This window comes from Ictalurus punctatus, chromosome 1, assembly GCF_001660625.3.
Source record: "Ictalurus punctatus breed USDA103 chromosome 1, Coco_2.0, whole genome shotgun sequence".
In the NCBI taxonomy this organism is placed as follows: domain Eukaryota; kingdom Metazoa; phylum Chordata; class Actinopteri; order Siluriformes; family Ictaluridae; genus Ictalurus; species Ictalurus punctatus.
In genome coordinates, this window is record NC_030416.2 from 36,939,068 (window position 1) to 36,964,067 (window position 25,000).

Genomic DNA, 25,000 nt, shown 5'->3' on the forward strand with positions numbered 1-25,000 from the left:
CACACACCAACACAACACACCAACACACCACACCACACCACACCACAACACACACCAACACAACACACACCAACACACCACACCACACCACACCACAACACACCACAACACACACCAACACAACACACCACAACACACACCAACACAGCACACAACACACCACACCCCAACACAACACACCACAACACACCACACCACACCACACCACAACACACACCACACCACAACACACAACACACCACAACACACACCAACACAACACACAACACACCACACCACAACACACCACAACACACCACAACACAACACACCACAACACACCACAACACACCACAACACACACCAACACAACACAACACACCACAACACACAACACACCACAACACACACCAACACAACAAACAACACACCACACCACAACACACCACAACACACCCCAACACAACACACCACAACACACACCAACACAACACACCACAACACACACCAACACAGCACACCACAACACACCACAACACACACCAACACAACACACCAACACACCACACCACACCACACCACAACACACACCAACACAACACACCACAACACACCACAACACACACCAACACAACACACAACACACCACACCACACCACACCACAACACACACCAACACAACACACCACAACACACCACAACACACCACAACACACACCAACACAACACACCACAACACACACCAACACAGCACACAACACACCACACCCCAACACAACACACCACAACACACCACACCACACCACAACACACACCAACACAACACACCACAACACACCACAACACACACCAACACAACACACCACAACACACACCAACACAACACACAACACACCACACCACACCACAACACAACACACCACAACACACACCAACACACACCAACACAACACACCACAACACAACACAACACACCACACCACAACACACCACAACACACCACACCACAACACAACACACCCCAACACAACACACCACACCACAACACAACACACCACAACACACCACAACACACCACAACACACCACAACACAACACAACACACCACACCACAACACACCACAACACACCACACCACAACACAACACACCCCAACACAACACACCACACCACAACACAACACACCACAACACAACACAACACACCACACCACAACACACCACAACACACCACACCACAACACACCACAACACAACACACCACAACACAACACACCCCAACACAACACACCACACCACAACACAACACACCACAACACACCACAACACACCCCAACACAACACACCACAACACACACCAACACAGCACACCACAACACACCACACCCTAACACAACACAACACACCACACCACAACACACCACACCACAACACAACACAACACACCACAACACACCACACCACAACACAACACACCACACCACACCACAACACAACACACCACAACACACCACAACACACACCAACACAACACACCACGCCACAACACACCACAACACACCACACCCTAACACAACACAACACACCACACCACAACACACCACACCACAACACAACACAACACACCACAACACACCACACCACAACACAACACACCACACCACAACACAACACAACACACCACAACACAACACACACCAACACAACACACACCAACACAACACACAACACACCACACCACACCACAACACACACCAACACACCACAACACAACACACCACACCACAACACACCACACCACAACACAACACAACACACACCAACACACCACACCCTAACACAACACAACACACCACACCACAACACAACACAACACAACACAACACACCACACCACAACACAACACAACACACCACAACACAACACACACCAACACAACACACAACACACCACACCACACCACAACACACACCAACACACCACAACACACCACACCACAACACACCACACCACAACACACCACAACACACCACAACACACCACACCACAACACACCACACCACAACACACCACAACACAACACACCACACCACAACACAACACACCCCAACACACCACAACACAACACACCACAACACACCACACCACACCACAACACACCACAACACAACACACCACACCACAACACAACACACCCCAACACAACACACCACACCACACCACAACACAACACAACACACCACAACACACCCTAACACAACACAACACACCACACCCCAACACACCACAACACAACACACCACAACACACCACACCACACCACAACACAACACACCACAACACAACACACCACACCACAACACACCACACCACAACACAACACACCACACCACAACACACCACAACACACCACAACACACCCTAACACAACACAACACACCACACCACAACACACCACAACACACCACAACACAACACAACACACCACACCACACCACAACACACCCCAACACAACACACCACAACACACCACAACACACCACACCACAACACATCCCAACACAACACACACCAACACAACACACCACAACACACCACAACACACCACAACACAACACACAACACACCACACCACACCAGAACACACCACAACACACCACACCACAACACACTCGTTATACATCAGATGACCAAACACAGGAAGTCCCAATACAGGATAACTGAACAAAGACTGGCCCAACATACTAAACAACTAAAACCAAAAGACCCTAAGCACAGCACATCCATTAATAATGACCCCACACGGTCTACTCAAACACAGACCGGCTTAAAACACAACGCCCTGTGTCCATGCGTTCTCCGTCACATCTAATTCCCCACACCTTATCATACCCTCTCACTCTCTCAGGAATTGTCTAAACATATTGCTGGAGGTGTGTGTGTGTGTGTGTGTGTGTGTGTGTGTGTGTGTGTGTGAGATAGAGGGCTTCCAGACAAAGACCCCCAGCCACCACCCCCACCCCTCTGAATCCCCTGGGCGTCCCCAGATGCGAGCGTAATTGGGATCTTCACCACAGATTCACTATAAATAATGAACAGCCTCCTGCCTGGTGAGAATCCCTCAAACGCACGCCTACGTGTCGTGTTAAGACCCGGACGATGGGGAACACACAATGGCGTATTCTCTTCATGGCCTCAAGCTCTTCTGCGGGACAGCGAGCGCGTTGATGCCTTGGTGCCTTCGCTTGTCCGTGACCAGGTGGTGGTGCAGGAATATTTCGTAAGGCTGCACTGTAGCTCGCACACAAAGCCTGTGTTCAGCGACGGAACAGAGGGAGATCAGTTCGTCCGGCTTCAAGCGGGCTAAAATTAAATTCGGGGGCAGAGATCCGACCGACACAAGCCACGGAGAACAGCGGGCTGGATAATAGCTGCAGTCTCTTACAGTGAAGTCCTGCACGCATGAACCGCCCCAGACACGGCACAGACGCGGCACAGACGCGGCACAGACACGGCACAGACGCGGCACAGACGCGGCACAGACGCAGCACGTGCTCGCTCGCTCGCTCGGGACGCCGGAAATAAAAAATATCTTCGCACACTCGTTTGATATTACTACATGAGTTATTATTCAATATAAAATACAAGTCTAATCACGAATCATGATTTTCACTGGTGGATCATTACACATTTATGAACTCGGGGTGTTTACTATTACAGTATAACGACAAATCCCAAACACAGAGAGCATGGAACCTGTACACACACACACACACACACACACACACACACACACACACACAGAGGATCTCCAGTGTTACATATCTACACGGCCCACATGTTCATCTGAGCCGCTGTGGGAAACGAGCCAGTCGGAGAGAGACATCATTCATGCAACACTTTCACTTCTATAAATAACAACAGTATCAGGAGAAAGTTTGTTGAAAATCTGTTTCACACACACACACACACACACACACACACACACACACACACACACAGATAAAAACAGAACTGTTGAGACACGATGGAATGTAATGAGTATATTGCTAATATACAATTTATGTCTGACGGTCTGCTCAGCTGCGATTAATGAACAGTCATGTGAATAAATAAGTACACCCCATGGAAACTGTTGTTTTTTGTTTTTTTTTACATATTTGGACAAGCAAACATTTGATCTAAAGAGTTCTTTAAGGCCTTCAGAAAAAAGGTTGTGGATGCCTACGAGTCTGGCGAGGGATTTAAAAAGATCTCCAAATTATCTGAAATACATCATTCCACTGTGAGGAAAATCATCTACAAATGGTGCAGATTTCAAACGACTGCCGATTAGTCCAGGACTGACCGTCCCGGCAAATTCAGCCCAAGATCAGACCGTCTGATTCAAAAAGAAGTCTCTAAGAACCCCAGAGTTTCATCACAGGATCTGCAGTAAGTCGTGCAGCTGTTGGTGTGAAAGTGCATGCTTCTCCAATCAGAAAGAGGTTGCACAGATCTGACCTGCATGGGAGGCGTGTCAGGAAAAATCCTCTGCAGGACTACAGTTTTCTGATGAGCATACAGACAAAGACCAGACCCTCGGGAATAATGTGCTCTGGACAGACGAATCAAAGATAGAGCTGTTTGGTCACAGTAACAGCAGACATGTTTGGCGCAGACCAAAGACGGCTTTTCAGGAGAAGCACCTCATACCAACTGTGAAGAGCTCGGGGGTGGAAATGTCATGGTTTGTGGTTGCTTCACTGCCTCAGGGACCGGACAGCTTGCATTCATTCATTCAACTATGAATAGTGCATCATATTAAAGAGTGCTTGAAGATAACGTGAGTCCGTCTGTCTGAAAGTTGAAGCTGAACCGAAAGCGGACCTTTTAACAGGATAATGATCCTAAACACACGAGCAAATCCACCAAGGAACGGCTCAAAAAGAAGAAATGGAGGGTTATGGAGTCAAAGCCTGGATTTGAATCCCACTGAAATGTTGTTGGGGATCTGAAACAGGAAGAACATGCAAGAAAAGCCTCAAGCATCTTGCAACTGAAGGAATATTGTATGGAAGAGTGATCAGAGATTCCAGCAAGCCTGGTGGACAGTTATACAAAACACCTACAAGAAGATACTTCTGCTAAATGGAGAAATACTAGCTTCTGAGGACAAGGGTGCACTTACTTTTTCCACAGAAGAATATCACATCTATTGATATTTCTGTTCAATAAATGATGGAAAAAGTCCATTTTCCTTGTGGCTTTGTTCAGGTATATCAGCTGTATTAATAGGCGCAGTTTCAAAGAGGATCAAATGTTTGCTCGTCCAAATATGTCAAAAAAGCCAACAGTTTTCTTGGGGTGTACTTATTTTTGCACATGACTCTATAGGCGTCTCATTTCTGGTTGTATTTTACACAGAAAAACAAAATCCGCACATTCTTCTCGTCACAGAAACATACATGTGAGATCAGCTCCATCACATCCGCATGTTACTGAATAAATCCATTCATTCAGCATCACTAATCCACACTGCAGTGTTACAGCACAGTATACACACTCTCTCTCTCTCTCTCACACACACACACTCACACACACTCACACACACACACACACACACACTCACACTCACACTCACACTCACACTGCACGGTACATGTTACAGATGAGATAGGAAGCAGTTCATGACAGAAGGCATACACATACATATTCAGAGACACACACACACGCACACACACACACACACACACACACCTGTGTGTTGAAGGCGCAGTACAGGTCACAGATCAGCCTTTTGACAGACGAGCTGCGGTTCACCATGCAGCCCAGCATGTGAGCCATGGTAAGTGTGCACGATCACACCACGTCACCCCAACTCCATCCGCATCAGTCTGTGTGTGTGTGTGTGTGTGTGTGTGTGTGTGTGTTCATCCGCAGGTCCTGTAGGCACCCCAGCACCCTACAGCGTCTACTGTCTGCATCAGTGACTCTGTGCTAACAACACAAGACAAGTGAGAGGACGAGGGAGACGGCTACACACCTGAAACCTCTCTCTCTCTCCCCCTCTCTACCCCTCTCTACCCCTCTCTACCTCTCTCTCTCCCCCTCTCTACCTCTCTCTCTCCCCCTCTCTACCTCTCTCTCTCCCCTCTCTCTCCCCCTCTCTACCTCTCTCTCTCCCCTCTCTCTCTCGCTCTCTCTCTACCTCTCTCTCTCCCCTCTCTCTACCTCTCTCTCTCCCCTCTCTCTCCCCCTCTCTACCTCTCTCTCTCCCCTCTCTCTCTCGCTCTCTCTCTACCTCTCTCTCTCCCCTCTCTCTCTCGCTCTCTCTCTACCCCTCTCTACCCCTCTCTACCTCTCTCTCTCCCCCTCTCTACCTCTCTCTCTCCCCTCTCTCTCCCCCTCTCTACCTCTCTCTCTCCCCTCTCTCTCTCGCTCTCTCTCTACCTCTCTCTCCCCCTCTCTACCTCTCTCTCTCCCCCTCTCTACCTCTCTCTCTCCCCTCTCTCTCCCCCTCTCTACCTCTCTCTCTCCCCTCTCTCTCTCGCTCTCTCTCTACCTCTCTCTCCCCCTCTCTACCTCTCTCTCTCCCCTCTCTCTCTCGCTCTCTCTCTACCTCTCTCTCTCCCCCTCTCTACCTCTCTCTCTCCCCTCTCTCTCTCGCTCTCTCTCTACCTCTCTCTCTCCCCTCTCTCTCTCGCTCTCTCTCTACCTCTCTCTCTCCCCCCTCTCTCTCTCTCTCTCTCTACCTCTCTCTCTACCTCTCTCTCTCCCCTCTCTCTCTCCCCTCTCTCTCTCGCTCTCTGCTGCATCAAAGTGGGAAAGATGGACTGCAGGCGCAGTCACCAAACCAGCAAGAGTACATCCGAACACGCTCTGCCGTCCACGCTCTGTCTTTCTGCATCTCTCCATCCCTCTCTCTCTCCATCCCTCTACTCATTCCTCCTTCTTTCTCCATCTCTCTCTTCCTCCTATTTCCATCTCTTCTCAAAGACCTTCTCTCCTCTCACTTCTACTCCGGTTTTGCTTAAGGAGCAAACCTCACAGCTGCGTATGTAGCAAGATGCTTTATAACACACACACACACACACTGTATATATACACATGTGATATCTGATAGACGTACTCCCTATCAGAAATTAATTATGGCCTTTAAATGGTTTAGATTTATTAAGAGGGTTGGGGGATATGATGATCTAATATCAGTATCGTGGATATTGTGATATCTTTTTATTAAATGATTACAAACTGATTGGAAGCAGCACTTTCAATGTTGAATATTATTTAGTATTTTAAAATAAAAACGGTTATATTTCAATATAAAGAATGAAAAACATATTTTGTAGACATTAAATAAAGCATTAAGGTGTTAGAGTACCACTGTATAGCTCAGAAAGCTTCACTTTATACACACTCCATTACGATGAACAGCATCAGGTAAGCGATTTAAACAGAGCCAGCTGAGAGGGAACTCTGTCCAATCTGGCAACGCTGCACAGTTACAGCGTGATGCTGAGGGACAGGACGGGGGCCAATACATATTTAATAACAGCCAGATGCCGAGTGTCAGTGAGACAGAGCGTGAAACATTAAAGAAAGGACCTGAATCGGAGAGGCGAGTCGGGGATCTGCACGTGGAGAACGTTTCAGGAGTTCTACGTGAGGGTGTTGAAGTTTATTCAGGACGTGCTTCGGTCACATCCGCTCTGAAAGACAACCCAGTGTGTGAATGGAACCGAATCGAAAATAAACCCCGCCTCGTCCTCTCCGTCTGCACGCGGCTCACGGAGACCAGCTGGATGAGCTAATACTGAGGTCTGAACTCAGTGCACTGCTTCAGGACACACACACACACACACACACACACACACACACACACACACACACACACACACACACACACACACACACATCTGTATCCTTATAAATCTACCACCTGATGTCACAGTGGCCTATAAAAAAAATACTGTTCATAATTTAATGTAATAATAATAATAATAATAATAATTATAATAATAATAATAATAATAATAATTTACTGTAATTTCTGGAGTATAAAGCAGCCAAAAGTGTACTACAATATTAAATGTAATATGATTTAAGATCCTGGCATGACATATACATTTCTTTCATTTGTTTTTTAATTTGTTGAAATAAAATGTAATGTACATGTAAATAAAATGTGTTTATTTAGTTGTTTAATCATTGTTAATTATTCATTAAAGACTGCAAACCCAATAAAAACATAATATATTTTGAAAAATACACACACACACACACGTATATATATGTATATATTCATCTTATGTTATATGTATAATAAATATGTAAATATAATTTTTGTCAGGTTTTCCGAACAGGTCAAGCAGTGTTCTTATACACATTTATAATCATTCATAATGTTTTCATAATATTAAGTGTTATTTACTGTAAGACTCTGAATCTGTTCCAATACTTTTGCTCACCTAAAGATCAGACGGTCTGACTGCCTCCAGAGGCGACGCGTTCTAACACGTTTAGACATAAATATCATGAAATTCTGATCCACCGTCTCAGATTCGTCTTTTGATCTCAAACCCGAACGCGAACTGGCTTTGCCGTTCCAATATTTTCGGAGAGGACTGTATTCCTCGTCACACTGTACGAGATCCCAATAAAACTGCGTGTGTCTCCGTCTCAGATCATACGATGAAGATGCTCTAACGACAGATAGACCTGCGATTAAAGAAAGGTGTGTAACTAACAAGACAAATACTAAACCATGCTCCACCAGTAGGGGGCGCTGATGCGTCGCTGATGCAACTTAATAATAAGGAGCTCTGCAGCCCCGCCCACTTGGGTTCTATTTGCTCCCAAGACACAGGCTTATGAATACAAAAGTCACTGCAATGTTTTCTTTTTGTTTGTTTTTTGTCCATTCATAAAAGAAACAGCTAACCGACGTTAACTATATACGCCCATGTCTAATGTTAGCTAAGTTAGCTAGCTATTTCATGTTAATGACCTTTAAACATTCTCCATTTACCGTGACAGAACGCGAGGACGTGACGTCAACGCGTCACTCGAGCAGGAAAGTCAAAACGAGACGAGAGATTACAAACGTGAAATAAGGGGAAAGGGGCGGGGCTTCCGAGGAGTCCTACAGGACAGTCTTATTGGACAACAACAACAAACAAAAAAAACGCTAACTGGTAGATGTTCAACAGAGTGAACGAGATTTTCTCCCCACACCAAAACGTATTATTATTATTCTTATTACAAATCACTCAGGGATGAGGTTAATCATTTGGCGGTCATTCATCCTCTCCATCATTCATTCAGAAACTCATTTCAAATAAAAAGGGCCAGTGCACAGACCAACAGGAAGCAGCTCGACTTCCTTCCTGTCAGAAACCCAAAATCCCACACCGATTAGCAGAGCTGATAACTCGCAGGATAACGCGAACGCAACTTCCCGGCCGGAAGTCGGGAATTACGGTAAAAGTCCCCCGAGGTTTGGGGTCTCTAGTGCTTCGAGTGACTACGATCACTAGAGTCTGTTAGCTCATACACAAATGCTAGCGGCTAAGAGCGGAGTTAGCGGCTATGCTAGATAAAAATAAACACAGTCGGACTAAAATAAGACAAAAATGCAGAGCTAGGCTGCGGCTTCCTCCTTTCCGGTGGCATGACACGCAAGTCTGTGGAAAAAACAAGACGATTTCTGGCAGAAATGTGAACACACACACACACACACACACACACACACTCACACAAAGAGGAAGAAGCTTAAGCAAAGGCACAGTGTACTAGATAACAGAGCACATGCCACTACACTGTTTCTTGGCAACTATGAATAAGTGACCTTCAAGTGGCAGGAATTCCACACGGGGACGGAATCTGAGTTTCCCTTTACGGAACGAACACACACACACACACACACACACACACACACACACACACACACACACACACTTCAGCGCAAAAACAGAATTACACATTAACATAACACTGAATAAACGCTAGCCGGATATGCTGTGTAAATCGCTTTAAAATCCAGTCTGTAGGTCACAAGAGGTCATTCAAGGTCAGCTAGAGGTCACATTCTGCCGACCGCTCGGTGGAGAATTACACAACATACTGTACAAGAGCTGGTTTTCAATGGGTAACTCTGTTCCCAGGATCATTAGTGTACTGGAGTTGTGTTTAGTGTGGACGTGAGGTAGAACTCACGCTGGTGGCTAACGCGTGTCAAGTTAAACGTGCGGCGCTAACTGCGTGGAGCGAGATGGAGACGTATAGTTCCTTCTCTTAATTAACGACAAAAACATACAGCAAGGTTTTTTAACTCCTTCTACACACTGAAGAATGTCGGAAGCGCATCAAGTGTGTTTTGATTTGATGTTTTTAATCGATTCACGACGTTGCAAGCGAAAGCTAAACTGACGTGTGAAAGCTAATCGGACCTAGCGGGTAAAATCTAACGTAGCAAACGGAATCTACTCAAGCCCCGTGAGTGAAAGCTAATTTAGCGAGCGTAGCCAGAGTGTGACTCTAAACAGAGGTTGAGTCCTGATTCTGTTTTCTTGCTCGAGTTGCAGTGACCGAGTCTGACCGAGTCCTGTCAATCAAACTTCTCATTAGAATACTAGGCCACTCCCCCTCATGTGCGTCTGATTAGCATGTTCGTTACATGGAGCAGCATTTTATCACATTCTTATCTTTTTTTCTTTTTTACTCAAACTCGGATGGATGTTTAACAGAACACGCAACTTCATAAGAAATGAACATTTCCAGTATTTTATACGAAATTCCTTGAGAGTTATTAAAGCTATAACTGATCCTCGGCATTATTAAACTCAGAGAGATGTGATCTGGTTTGTTGTGCGTCTCCGCCCCGTCTCAAATCAGGACTGGTATGAAAATCTCTCTCTCTCTCTCTCTCTCTCTCTCTCTCTCTGCTGAACACATGGGCCTGTGGTTGCACACATCCAATTTTCCAGCATAACAGGATCAGATTTTGGCCTTCATGCCTGGTTGAGAAGAATTCTGCTCCTCGCACTCGTACAGAGAGATGCTGGATAAACACAGGAGCAGATCTGCAAACAGACCTGAGGGGCGTTTAAATATAGAGCTTCTGGAGCAGAGGACGACGGAAAGGCAAGAGGCTCAGTAACAAAGCACAGGTTTATATTAATACACTCGCTCCCGTACCTTATCGTTTCTATAGTAACAGCTCCTTCACTGGGTGGTGCACAGCTCCACATAAACACAGCAAAAGATCCCGAGGTGAAGTTTTCTGTAAGGAGATGTTTATGTAACGTTTATGGAAGGAGTCTCCAGTGTCAGCTGGAACTTCTTCAGGACAGAGCAGTTTACTGCTGCAGATTCTCCGCATCATGACAAGCTGCGTTTCCTCTTATTAAGGATAAAGAGAGAGGGAATAAAGAGAGAGGGAATAAAGAGAGAGGATAAAGAGAGAGGATAAAGAGAGAGGATAAAGAGAGAGGATAAAGAGAGAGAATAAAGAGAGAGGGAATAAAGAGAGAGAATAAAGAGAGAGGGAATAAAGAGAGAGAATAAAGAGAGAGGGAATAAAGAGAGGATAAAGAGAGAGGATAAAGAGAGGGAATAAAGAGAGAGGATAAAGAGAGAGAATAAAGAGAGAGGGAATAAAGAGAGAGAATAAAGAGAGAGGGAATAAAGAGAGAGAATAAAGAGAGAGAATAAAGAGAGAGGGAATAAAGAGAGAGAATAAAGAGAGAGGGAATAAAGAGAGGGAATAAAGAGAGAGGGAATAAAGAGAGAGGATAAAGAGAGAGGGAATAAAGAGAGAGGAATAAACAGAGGGAATAAAGTGAGAGGATAAAGAGAGGGAATAAAGAATGACGATAAAGAGAGGATAGAAAGAGGATAAAGAGAGAGAATAAAGAGAGGGAATAGAGAGAGAATAGAGAGAGAATAGAGAGGGAATAGAGAGAGAATAGAGAGAGAATAGAGAGAATAGAGAGAGAATAGAGAGGGAATAGAGAGAGAATAGAGAGAGAATAGAGAGAGAATAGAGAGGGAATAGAGAGAGAATAGAGAGAAAAGAGAGAGAATAGAGAGAGAATAGAGAGGGAATAGAGAGAATAGAGAGAGAATAGAGAGGGAATAGAGAGAGAAAAGAGAGAGAATAGAGAGAGAATAGAGAGAGAATAGAGAGAGAATAGAGAGAAAAGAGAGAGAATAGAGAGAGAATAGAGAGGGAATAGAGAGAATAGAGAGAGAATAGAGAGGGAATAGAGAGAGAATAGAGAGAGAATAGAGAGAATAGAGAGAGAATAGAGAGGGAATAGAGAGAGAATAGAGAGAGAATAGAGAGAATAGAGAGAGAATAGAGAGGGAATAGAGAGAGAATAGAGAGAGAATAGAGAGAATAGAGAGAGAATAGAGAGGGAATAGAGAGAGAATAGAGAGGGAATAGAGAGAGAATAGAGAGAGAATAGAGAGAGAATAGAGAGGGAATAGAGGGAATAGAGAGAGAAAAGAGAGGGAATAGAGAGAGAATAGAGAGGGAATAGAGAGAGAATAGAGAGAGAATAGAGAGAGAATAGAGAGAGAATAGAGAGGGAATAGAGAGAGAATAGAGAGGGAATAGAGAGAGAATAGAGAGAGAATAGAGAGAATAGAGAGAGAATAGAGAGGGAATAGAGAGAGAATAGAGAGAAAAGAGAGAGAATAGAGAGAGAATAGAGAGAGAATAGAGAGAAAAGAGAGGGAATAGAGAGAGAATAGAGAGGGAATAGAGAGAGAGAATAGAGAGAGAATAGAGAGGGAATAAAGAGAGGGAATAGAGAGGGAATAGAGAGAGAATAGAGAGGGAATAGAGAGGGAATAGAGAGAGAATAGAGAGAGAATAGAGAGGGAATAGAGAGAGAATAGAGAGGGAATAGAGAGGGAATAGAGAGAGAATAGAGAGGGAATAGAGAGGGAATAGAGAGAGAATAGAGAGAGAATAGAGAGGGAATAGAGAGAGAATAGAGAGGGAATAGAGAGAGAATAGAGAGGGAATAGAGAGGGAATAGAGAGAGAGAATAGAGAGGGAATAGAGAGAGAATAGAGAGGGAATAGAGAGAGAGAATAGAGAGGGAATAGAGAGAGGGAATAGAGAGAGAGAATAGAGAGGGAATAGAGAGGGAATAGAGAGGGAATAGAGAGAGAGAATAGAGAGGGAATAGAGAGAGGGAATAGAGAGAGAGAATAGAGAGGGAATAGAGAGGGAATAGAGAGAGGGAATAGAGAGAGAGAATAGAGAGGGAATAGAGAGGGAATAGAGAGAGAATAGAGAGGGAATAGAGAGGGAATAGAGAGAGAATAGAGAGGGAATAGAGAGAGAATAGAGAGAGAAAAGAGAGGGAATAGAGAGAGAATAGAGAGGGAATAGAGAGAGAATAGAGAGAGAAAAGAGAGGGAATAGAGAGAGAATAGAGAGAGAATAGAGAGGGAATAGAGAGAGAGAATAGAGAGAGGGATGGTGAGGGAAGGAGTGTTTCTAGCTGCTGTAGTGTAAGTGAGAACAGAACGTTAAGCGTAACGAGAGCCGGTCAGAAGGACGATGTGTCGTTGCTGAATAAATAATAAAGCGTGATTTGGTGTAAGAGGAATAAAACACAGTGACCCGCTGTTAGAGGATGGACATCTGACAGGGAAAGGGAAAGCAAAACATGAACAACAGCTGTTTAGTGTGTGTGTGTGTGTGTGTGTGTGTGTGTGTGTGTGTGTGTGAGAGAGAGAGAGAGAGAGAGTGTGAGAATGAGTGGGGGCAAAGGGTGTGTGTGTGTGTGTGTGTGTGAGAGAGAGAGAGAGAGAGAGAGAGAGAGAGAGAGAGAGAGTGAGATGGGTGTAGGGGGTATCTCTTAATGACCAGGAGCAGCTGGGCTTTAATTACCCTCCACACCTACTGAGTGCTCTGACGGTGAGGAGGGAGGGGGTGAGAGGGAGAGAGAGAGAGGGAGAGAGAGAGGGAGAGAGAGAGAGAGAGAGAAGGGGAGAGAGACGGGGAGAGAGAGAAAGAAACAGTTTTTTCAAATTATTTCTTTCTGTAGTTATTTTCTAATTTTTCCCCAAAGTCTGTATCCAAGCTTTGGCAATACAAATGTTAATATTTGTCATGCCAATAAAGCAACCTTCTGACTTTGACTGAGAGAGAGAGAGAGATGAGAGAAGGAGAGAGAGATGAGAGAGGTGAGAGAGAGGGGGAGGTGAGAGAAGGTGAGAGAGATGAGAGAGAGATTAGAGAGGTGAGAGAGAAAGGTGAGAGAGGTGAGAGAGAGAGGTGAGAGAGGTGAGAGAGAGGGGGAGGTGAGAGAGGTGAGAGAGAGAAGAGAGAGGTGAGAGAGAGGGGGAGGTGAGAGAAGGTGAGAGAGAGAGATGAGAGAGGTGAGAGAGAGGTGAGAGAAGGTGAGAGAAGGTGAGAGAGAGACAGAGAAGGTGAGAGAAGGTGAGAGAGAGACAGAGAAGGTGAGAGAAGGTGAGAGAGAGAGAAGAGAGAGGTGAGAGAAGGTGAGAGAAGGTGAGAGAGAGACAGAGAAGGTGAGAGAGGTGAGAGAAGGTGAGAGAGAGAGAAGAGAGAAGGTGAGAGAAGGTGAGAGAAGGTGAGAGAAGGTGAGAGAAGGTGAGAGAGGTGAGAGAAGGTGAGAGAGAGAAGAGAGAGGTGAGAGGTGAGAGGTGAGAGAGAGAAGGTGAGAGAGAGATGAGAGAGAATGAGAGAGAGAGAAGAGAGAAGATGAGAGAGGTGAGAGGTGAGAGGTGAGAGGTGAGAGAAGGTGAGAGAGGTGAGAGGTGAGAGAAGGTGAGAGAGGTGAGAGAGGTGAGAGAAGGTGAGAGAGGTGAGAGAAGGTGAGAGAGGTGAGAGGTGAGAGAGGTGAGAGGTGAGAGAAGGTGAGAGAGGTGAGAGAAGGTGAGAGAGGTGAGAGGTGAGAGAGGTGAGAGGTGAGAGAAGGTGAGAGAGGTGAGAGAGGTGAGAGAAGGTGAGAGAGGTAAGAGGTGAGAGAAGGTGAGAGAGGTGAGAGAAGGTGAGAGAGGTGAGAGAGAGAAAGTGAGAGAGGTGAGAGAGGTGAGAGAGGTGAGAGAAGGTGAGAGAGGTGAGAGAAGGTGAGAGAGGTGAGAGAAGGTGAGAGAGGTGAGAGGTGAGAGAAGGTGAGAGAGGTGAGAGAGGTGAGAGAAGGTGAGAGAGGTGACAGAAGGTGAGAGAGGTGAGAGGTGAGAGGTGAGAGGTGAGAGAAGGTGAGAGAGGTGAGAGGTGAGAGAAGGTGAGAGAGGTGAGAGGTGAGAGAGGTGAGAGAGAGAGAGAGAGAGACAGATAGAGAAAGGTTTGTAAATTGGTTTCGCTTCATGGTGGTTTTTCTCTTGTTCCTATTTTTCTGTCCCTCCAGCATTTTCCCATCACAGAAATGAGCGCAAAATCAGGTAAACTCCGCAATATCCCGAGGAGCTCCATTTTCCTAAATGGCTGCAGATTTTCCGCAGCTTCGGGCCGGGACGCGTCACGTGACGTCATGGCGATGCGCGTTCAGCCGAAGCCCTCTTCCGTTCACGTGCGTCGTACACGAGTACAGCTAAACGTTCTCATTTACCAACAAACAGCACGTGAAAGAGCGCGCGAAACTATTTTGAGCGATTGCGATTTCACCGATTCGAGTCCTTTCCCTCAAACAAGCGCAATAAACTCCACAAGTCGCATCGCAAGTTCAGAAAAAACCGCAGCAGAATCCAAACCGGTCGGGGACGTGCTGCTCAGACTGAGCCCTCAGAGCTTCACACACGGTGTTACACTGACCCACAACAGAGCCGTGAGTACTATCACACGCTACACTGAACCACACCAACCTCAACCCACTCAAGCCCTTTATCCAATCTAATCTAATCTAATCTAATCCAACTGATCTGAGAGGTTTGTGTGGTCAGGACTAGAGCAGAGAACGACAGCAGTAATGTCCGAGTCAATAACCAGGAGCTGGTTTCATTTCTGCTGCTGCATTACTGCAGACCACAGCACAGACATACCTGTGTGAGAAATCATCTCAACCTGCCGCTTCACACACTTCACCCTCGCCGCGGTGACGCATCAGATTTCACCCCGTAACACACACACGCGCGCACACACACACACTTCGCTTTCACTGTGGTGACGCATCAGATTCCACCCCGTAACACACACACTCCTTAATGACTAACACCTGATCCCCACTCTGTTCATACACTCCTCTGTGTGTGTGTGTGTGTGTGTGTGTGTGTGTGTGTGTGTGTGTGTGTGTCTGTTTCCCTCTGGGAATCAATCAATTTATCTGACTGACTGTCTGTCTGTCTATTTGTCTGTCTACCTATCTATCTATCTATCTATCTATCTATCTGTCTGTCTATCTATCTATCTATCTATCTATCTATCTGTCTGTCTATCTATCTGTCTGTCTATCTATCTGTCTGTCTATCTATCTATCTATCTATCTATCTATCTGTCTATCTATCTATCTATCTATCTATCTATCTATCTGTCTGTCTATCTATCTGTCTATCTATCTATCTATCTATCTATCTATCTATCTGTCTTTCTATCTTTCTTTCTATCTATCTATCTATCTATCTATCTGTCTGTCTATCTGTCTGTCTATCTATCTATCTGTCTGTCTATCTATCTGTCTATCTGTCTATCTATCTGTCTATCTATCTATCTGTCTATCTATCTGTCTATCTATCTGTCTGTCTATCTATCTGTCTATCTATCTATCTGTCTGTCTATCTATCTGTCTATCTGTCTATCTATCTGTCTATCTATCTATCTGTCTATCTATCTGTCTATCTATCTATCTGTCTGTCTGTCTGTCTGTCTATCTATCTGTCTATCTGTCTATCTATCTATCTATCTGTCTATCTATCTATCTGTCTGTCTATCTATCTGTCTATCTATCTATCTGTCTATCTGTCTATCTATCTATCTATCTATCTATCTGTCTATCTGTCTATCTATCTGTCTATCTGTCTATCTATCTGTCTGTCTATCTATCTGTCTATCTATCTATCTATCTGTCTATCTGTCTATCTATCTATCTGTCTATCTATCTGTCTGTCTGTCTGTCCGTCTACCTATCTATCTGTCTATCTATCTGTCTGTCTGTCTGTCCGTCTACCTATCTATCTGTCTATCTATCTATCTATCTATCTGTCTATCTATCTATCTGTCTGTCTGTCTGTCTGTCTGTCTGTCTATCTATCTATCTGTCTGTCTGTCTGTCTGTCTGTCCGTCTACCTACCTATCTGTCTGTCTGTCTGTCTGTCTGTCTGTCCGTCTACCTACCTATCTGTCTGTCTGTCTGTCTGTCTGTCTGTGGGTTTCTACACAGAACGCGGGTTCTCCAGAGGAACGGGCCGGAGAACAGTTCTGCAGTGTGCAGTGTGATGTAAAGAAGGAAAAGACTGGAATCTGAATGTTTTCAGCAGATTTGAACTTCGTGCTGAGAAAGGATTGTTTAAATGAGATCTAACATTAGAGAGTCTCGGGGGGGTTTGTGCGTTTTTTCTTTATTATCGCTCTTCTTTATTTTAAAACATACTGTCAGTTTCAGTGCTTTGTCAGTACTACACCGGTCATGGCAGGAACGGCCTCTGAACTGATCTGTTTAATGAAACTGAACTGAATTGAGTCTCATGTTCATGTAAAAAAAAACAACAAGCTGAAAACGACAAAAAAATCCTCAGAAAGCATTTTAACTGCATTGTAACTTCCTGTGTTCTCAATCCAACTGAATTGAATAGTGAGGTACCAAAACATTCGCACCGGTACTACTGTACATGGACCCGCCTTAATCCCCGCCCCCCACCACCACCACCACCAGCGCCACCTCCTCCACCCACAGCCACACGCTAACAAAGAGCGGCATCACGGGTCCTCCGACACACTCGGCACATTCTCTCCTCCTTATCCTTCTCCCTGAAGCGTCGAGTCCCTGCAGACTTCAGCGGAGCAGATGGATCGAGCGATGGGACGTCTGCCCCTGTCTACCCCCCCCCCCCCCCCCCCCCCCCCCCCGTCTACCGTGCCTCCGCCCCCGCCGGTTTGGTCTGACGTAAAGCAGGCGCTGCGAGCCTCCAGGGAAACATCGATCTGACCGAATTCATCACTGACATGAAGGCGAGCAGCCTCCACAATTAAACCTCTCGATGTGGGATTAACCAAGCCCAGAGCAGCTGATACACTCCCTGCCGTCTCCGAACACGGGCGTGGTGAAGGGCTGGACAAGGGGCACAACCACTCCCCCCTTCATCTAACAAAATCATTTGTATCTTTTATTTGTACAATAAAATACGTCTGGGGGTCACACCTGGGGGGGGGGGGGGGGGGGTGAATACTTAAAGGTGATACTTAAGGATGAAAGAGTGATTATTATGGAGTATTTTGTATTGATTCATGAAATATCCTCCTGATCAGGGCAGAGAAACCCAGCGCTACCTCCAGCGTGCTTCACTGCCAGTGAAATCCCTTTCAGTTCAGACCGTAACGCTGCACACTGCACAGTTCCACCGGCGTGAACACGCACCGTGCACAGACCCCCGAACACCAGCAGCGCGGACACCCTCAATCGCCCCGCAAACACTTCCACAACCAGCCCTTCAGATAGGAGAGTACCGCGTCCGATAACACACACACACTTACCCAGATCACACACACACACACTTACCCAGATCACACACACACACTTACCCAGATCACACACACACACTTACCCAGATCACACACACACACTTATACACACACTTACCCAGATCATACACACACACTTACCCAGATCATACACACACACTTACCCAGATCACACACACACACACTTACCCAGATCACACACACACACACTTACCCAGATCACACACACACACTTACCCAGATCACACACACACACTTACCCAGATAACACACACACACTTACCCAGATCATACACACACACTTACCCAGATCATACACACACACACACTTACCCAGATCATACACACACACTTATACACACACTTACCCAGATCATACACACACACTTATACACACACTTACCCAGATAACACACACACTTACCCAGATCATACACACACACTTACCCAGATCATACACACACACTTACCCAGATCATACACACACACTTATACACACACTTACCCAGATCATACACACACACTTATACACACACTTACCCAGATCATACACACACACTTACCCAGATCACACACACACACTTACCCAGATCACACACACACACTTACCCAGATCATACACACACACTTATACACACACTTACCCAGATCACACACACACACTTATACACACACTTACCCAAATAACACACACACTTATACACACACTTACCCAGATAACACACACACTTATACACACACTTACCCAGATAACACACACACACTTATACACACACTTACCCAGATAACACACACACACTTATACACACACTTACCCAGATAACACACACACACTTACCCAGATCACACACACACACTTACCCAGATCACACACACACACACTTACCCAGATCACACACACACACTTATACACACACTTACCCAGATAACACACACACACTTATACACACACTTACCCAAATAACACACACACACTTACCCAGATCACACACACACACACTTACCCAGATCACACACACACACTTATACACACACTTACCCAGATAACACACACACACTTATACACACACTTACCCAGATAACACACACACACTTACCCAGATCACACACACACACTTACCCAGATCACACACACACACACTTACCCAGATCACACACACACACTTATACACACACTTACCCAGATAACACACACACACTTATACACACACTTACCCAAATAACACACACACTTATACACACACTTACCCAGATAACACACACACTTACACACACACTTACCCAGATAACACACACACACTTATACACACACTTACCCAGATAACACACACACACTTATACACACACTTACCCAGATAACACACACACACTTATACACACACTTACCCAGATAACACACACACACTTATACACACACTTACCCAGATAACACACACACACTTACACACACACTTACCCAGATAACACACACACACTTACACACACTTACCCAGACAACACACACACACTTATACACACACTTACCCAGATAACACACACACACTTATACACACACTTACCCAGATAACACACACACACTTATACACACACTTACCCAGATAACACACACACACACTTATACACACACTTACCCAGATAACACACACACACTTATACACACACTTACCCAGATAACACACACACACACTTATACACACACTTACCCAGATAACACACACACACTTATACACACACTTATACACACACTTACCCAGATAACACACACACACACTTACACACACCCTTACCCAGATAACACACACACACTTATACACACACTTATACACACACTTACCCAGATAACACACACACACTTATACACACACTTATACACACACTTACCCAGATAACACACACACACTTATACACACACTTACCCAGATAACACACACACACTTATACACACACTTACCCAGATAACACACACACACTTATACACACACTTACCCAGATAACACACACACACTTATACACACACTTACCCAGATAACACACACACACTTATACACACACTTACCCAGATAACACACACACACTCACACACACACTTACCCAGATAACACACACACACTTATACACACACTTACCCAGATAACACACACACACTTATACACACACTTACCCAGATAACACACACACACTTATACACACACTTACCCAGATAACACACACACACTTATACACACACTTACCCAGATAACACACACACACTTATACACACACTTACCCAGATAACACACACACACTTATACACACACTTACCCAGATAACACACACACACTTATACACACACTTACCCAGATAACACACACACACTTATACACACACTTACCCAGATAACACACACACACTTACACACACCCTTACCCAGATAACACACACTCACACACACAGTTCTTGTTGTTGTGTATTATTAGGTCATGCTCCTCGTGTTATATTTGATGATATTATATTAAGTGTTAATTCAGTGTAATGTTTTTACTGTTTTGTTGTTGTTTTATAACTATTTCAAATCAGCTGATGACACTCTGTAAAATCTGTCACATTTTGGACATTTTTGTAATGTCACGTGTGTGTGTGTGTGTGTGTGTGTGTGTGTGTGTGTGTGTGTGTGTTTAAGACCCCTGCTGAGAATCAGAGTTACACTTTAACTTCCCACACACACAAGACGGATGACCTCAGGCGACCTCACGATCATGAGAACTGATTAACACACCATGTTTTACACCAGGCTGGAACTTATTCCTCCAGCGTCTGTGTCCACATCACGTGTGTGTGTGTGTGTGTGTGTGTGTGTGTGTGTGTTCTCTCTCAGTAACCAAACTCAGCACTTTATGAGACGCAGACGGCTGGTTTTCCCTCTGTACACACCCACGTCACACACACCGAGCGGTTTTGGAAAAGCGCCGTGCGTTAAACACGGTCACACACTTCAGTGGTGCAGTTAAACACACTGCACATGGCCTCGTCCCAAATCCACACTGCCGACTTCAACGACAGACGAACACAACTACACCGCACACCGCCCGTCTCCAGAACACTGTCCCCCTTCATTACATCACCACGAGCAGTGTTTAGAAAGCAAACTTCTGCACGAGCGACGTGTGCAGCGGGATAAAACCTACACTGGATCTAGTGTGTGCAGCTAAAACAGAAGACGTCCTAGAAGGCGGACAAGTGCGCTAGAAAGGCAGTGTGTAGACTACACACACTACAACACGTGTGTCTAGAAGGTTTACAAGTGCACTGAAACTAGTGTGTGTAAGTAACGACAATGCCAGTGAAACCAGGGGTTTTAAAGTTTACGAGTTCTTGTGCACTTCTGCCTGGCGAGTACACTAGAACCGCTCAAACCACAGCTTCAAAGATATACCCAGCATCCCAGTGACCTCAGGAGCAGAAGGCTGCTCTGCCTGCAGGACACCGTCCAGCTCAGTGAGCAGATAAAGAGTCAGAGAACCAACTGAGGGACCAAATGATGCTACCACCCCCATGCTTCACTCCCAACTCCATCGCAGTACAAAAGGTGAAAAAATACAAGGGGTGTGAATACTTCTTCAGACACAGAGCTCTTCTAGTGCACGTGTGTATATACAGTATATACTGCGTTGGACTGATATCAAATCCCAAATGTTCATGAGATGTCGGTGTCTTACCTCAGACGCTGGCGATGCGGCTGCGCGCACCCCGTCATCACCCCGACGCGTCGCCATCATTTCATTCCAGACCGAGGAGAAGCTCCGTTATATCCCACATGGAGAGAGAAAGGAGAAGGAGGACGTCCAAAAAAAAAAAAAAAACAACCCTCGGGGAATATAAAAAGGTCTAATCCACACCGTCGGCTCTTTTCATGTTCACTGATCGCTCCGATCTACGGTGAATAAGAAAAAAACAAGGACAAAGTCAGGCCGTGACGGAGAACCGTCACGTTCTGTCGGTGCGAATAAGCACGCGGTGTGACGAGAGCGCTCGTTAGGGAAAAGCAAAACAGCTGGAGATGTGAAGACCGGGAAATATTACAACTCCGAGTCAAAGGTTTCATCGAGAACACAACTTTATATCGCTCTGTATACACAGAAATACCAGCACACACTCATCTTCACCTCAGTCAGGAGGAATAAAGAGACATGTGGAACCGTACTTCACACGGAGAACCGCACGTCTGGTCCCCTGTACTGTGTGGAATTATTCTGATCCCCAGGACTGAGCAGAACTGAGCAGAACTGAGCAGAACTGTCAGGACCATTCAGGAACGCTGATCTGTGATCGTAAAGGTTGTTCGGCTCTACTCCTATGTGGAAGTGCTCCTTGGAGGTTTCTACGTAGATCCTTTAAGGTTCCCCACAGAGGGACTGCTGAAGAAACCGTTAAGGGTTCTAGATCCGACCTTTTTACTAAGAGGGGACAATAACCTGAAACGCTTTACAGTTCAAGTTTGCTTTAAGGGTTCTTTAGCTAGTTAAAGATTCTTTAATGGTTCTTTGGCTAGTTAAGGGTTCTTTAATGGTTCTTTAGCTAGTTAAAGGTTCTTTAATGGTTCTTTGGCTAGTTAAGGGTTCTTTAATGGTTCTTTGGCTAGTTAAGGGTTCTTTAATGGTTCTTTAGCTAGTTAAGGGTTCTTTAATGGTTATTTGGCTAGTTAAGGGTTCTTTAATGGTTCTTTAGCTACTTAAGGGTTCTTTAATGGTTCTTTAGCTAGTTAAAGATTCTTTAATGGTTCTTTGGCTAGTTAAGGGTTCTTTAATGGTTCTTTAGCTAGTTAAAGGTTCTTTAATGGTTCTTTGGCTAGTTAAGGGTTCTTTAATGGTTCTTTGGCTAGTTAAGGGTTCTTTAATGGTTCTTTAGCTAGTTAAGGGTTCTTTAATGGTTCTTTAGCTAGTTAAGGGTTCTTTAATGGTTATTTGGCTAGTTAAGGGTTCTTTAATGGTTCTTTAGCTAGTTAAAGGTTCTTTAATGGTTCTTTAGCTAGTTAAAGATTCTTTAATGGTTCTTTGGCTAGTTAAGGGTTCTTTAATGGTTCTTTAGCTAGTTAAAGATTCTTTAATGGTTCTTTGGCTAGTTAAGGGTTCTTGAATGGTTCTTTGGCTAGTTAAAGGTTCTTTAATGGTTCTTTGGCTAGTTAAGGGTTCTTGAATGGTTCTTTGGCTAGTTAAAGGTTCTTTAATGGTTCTTTGGCTAGTTAAGGGTTCTTGAATGGTTCTTTGGCTAGTTAAGGGTTCTTTGATGGTTCTTTGGCTAGTTAAGGGTTCTTTAATGGTTCTTTGTGTGTGAAGGTGGTTCTACTTGGAACCCTCTCTAATAGGAAAACACTGTTGTAGGGTTTTTTAAAGAAAATCTTTTGGGGATTTCCCAGAGAGCCAAGACAAAGAATCTCACAGGCTCTTTATTTTTATTTCAAAATTTTCCATCCGTCCATCCGTCAATCTGTCTGTTTCTTCATCCAGTCAGTCCAGTCTGTCTGTCTATCAGTCTGGGTATCTGTAAGTCTTTCTCTCTCTGTCTATCAGACTCTCTCATTTATCTATCAGTATGTCTGTCTGTCCATCCAGCTCTCCACCCGTCTATCTTCCTGTCTGTCAAGCAATCCATAGAGTCCACAGACTATCCACCGGACTATCTCTCTGTCCGTCTTGTCTATTTATCAGTCTGTGTACGTATCTGTCTATCCATCAGTCTGTCTGAGACAGCAGTGCAGTATATTGATATTAGAGTTGATACTGACCTGAAACCTCAAGGCTTGTAATTCAGGGGAACCCTAAAGTTCCCGAGTAGAACCCGATAACAGCGTGTTTCCCTCTGAAAGGGTTTGAAGTAGAATCTTATTTTAGAAAGCGGAGAACATTTCTGTATCCAATGACACCTTGAAGAATGTGTAAAGAATGTAGATCGGATTATTGATATTTTTAAAAATCTGATCCACTGAGCCGTATCGGAGCCGTATCGGAGCCGTATCGGAGCCGTATCGGAGCCGTATCGGAGCCGTAGGCTACAATGTAATCAAATGAGAGATGACACAGATATCAGATTGACCTCACACAGGCTTCAGGAGTGTGCAGAGAGTCTGGAGGTAATTATTGAGAATTTCCAAAATACCACTGAAATAACCGTGATGTCGGTATCGCACTGAAATAACCGTGATGTCGGTATCGCACTGAAATAACCGTGATGTCGGGGTATCGGAGCATCCCTAATATATGCAGGCTGTGGCACGTGAGCTGCAGACTGATCAGACTGGAATTATATTCGCAGGGTAGACGTGTCTTCTCTCTGCTGAAACATTTTCCAAACACATCAAAGCAAATACTTTACAGCATGTTGTTATGCTGTCACTAAAATCCG

The 25,000-nt window shown here is 44.9% G+C and overlaps 1 protein-coding gene across 2 annotated transcripts in view; it reads right to left on the bottom strand.

Moving 5' to 3' along the window:
- Positions 1-25,000, bottom strand: part of LOC108267667 (rho GTPase-activating protein 21) — a 104,829-nt gene that overhangs the window by 79,223 nt on the left and 606 nt on the right. For both annotated transcript variants that reach the window (XM_053684390.1, XM_053684388.1), the window contains exon 2: positions 22,318-22,532. In XM_053684390.1, the coding sequence (XP_053540365.1) occupies positions 22,318-22,377 (60 nt within the window). In that variant the 5' untranslated portion in view covers positions 22,378-22,532. The remainder of the gene's footprint in view (positions 1-22,317; positions 22,533-25,000) is intronic.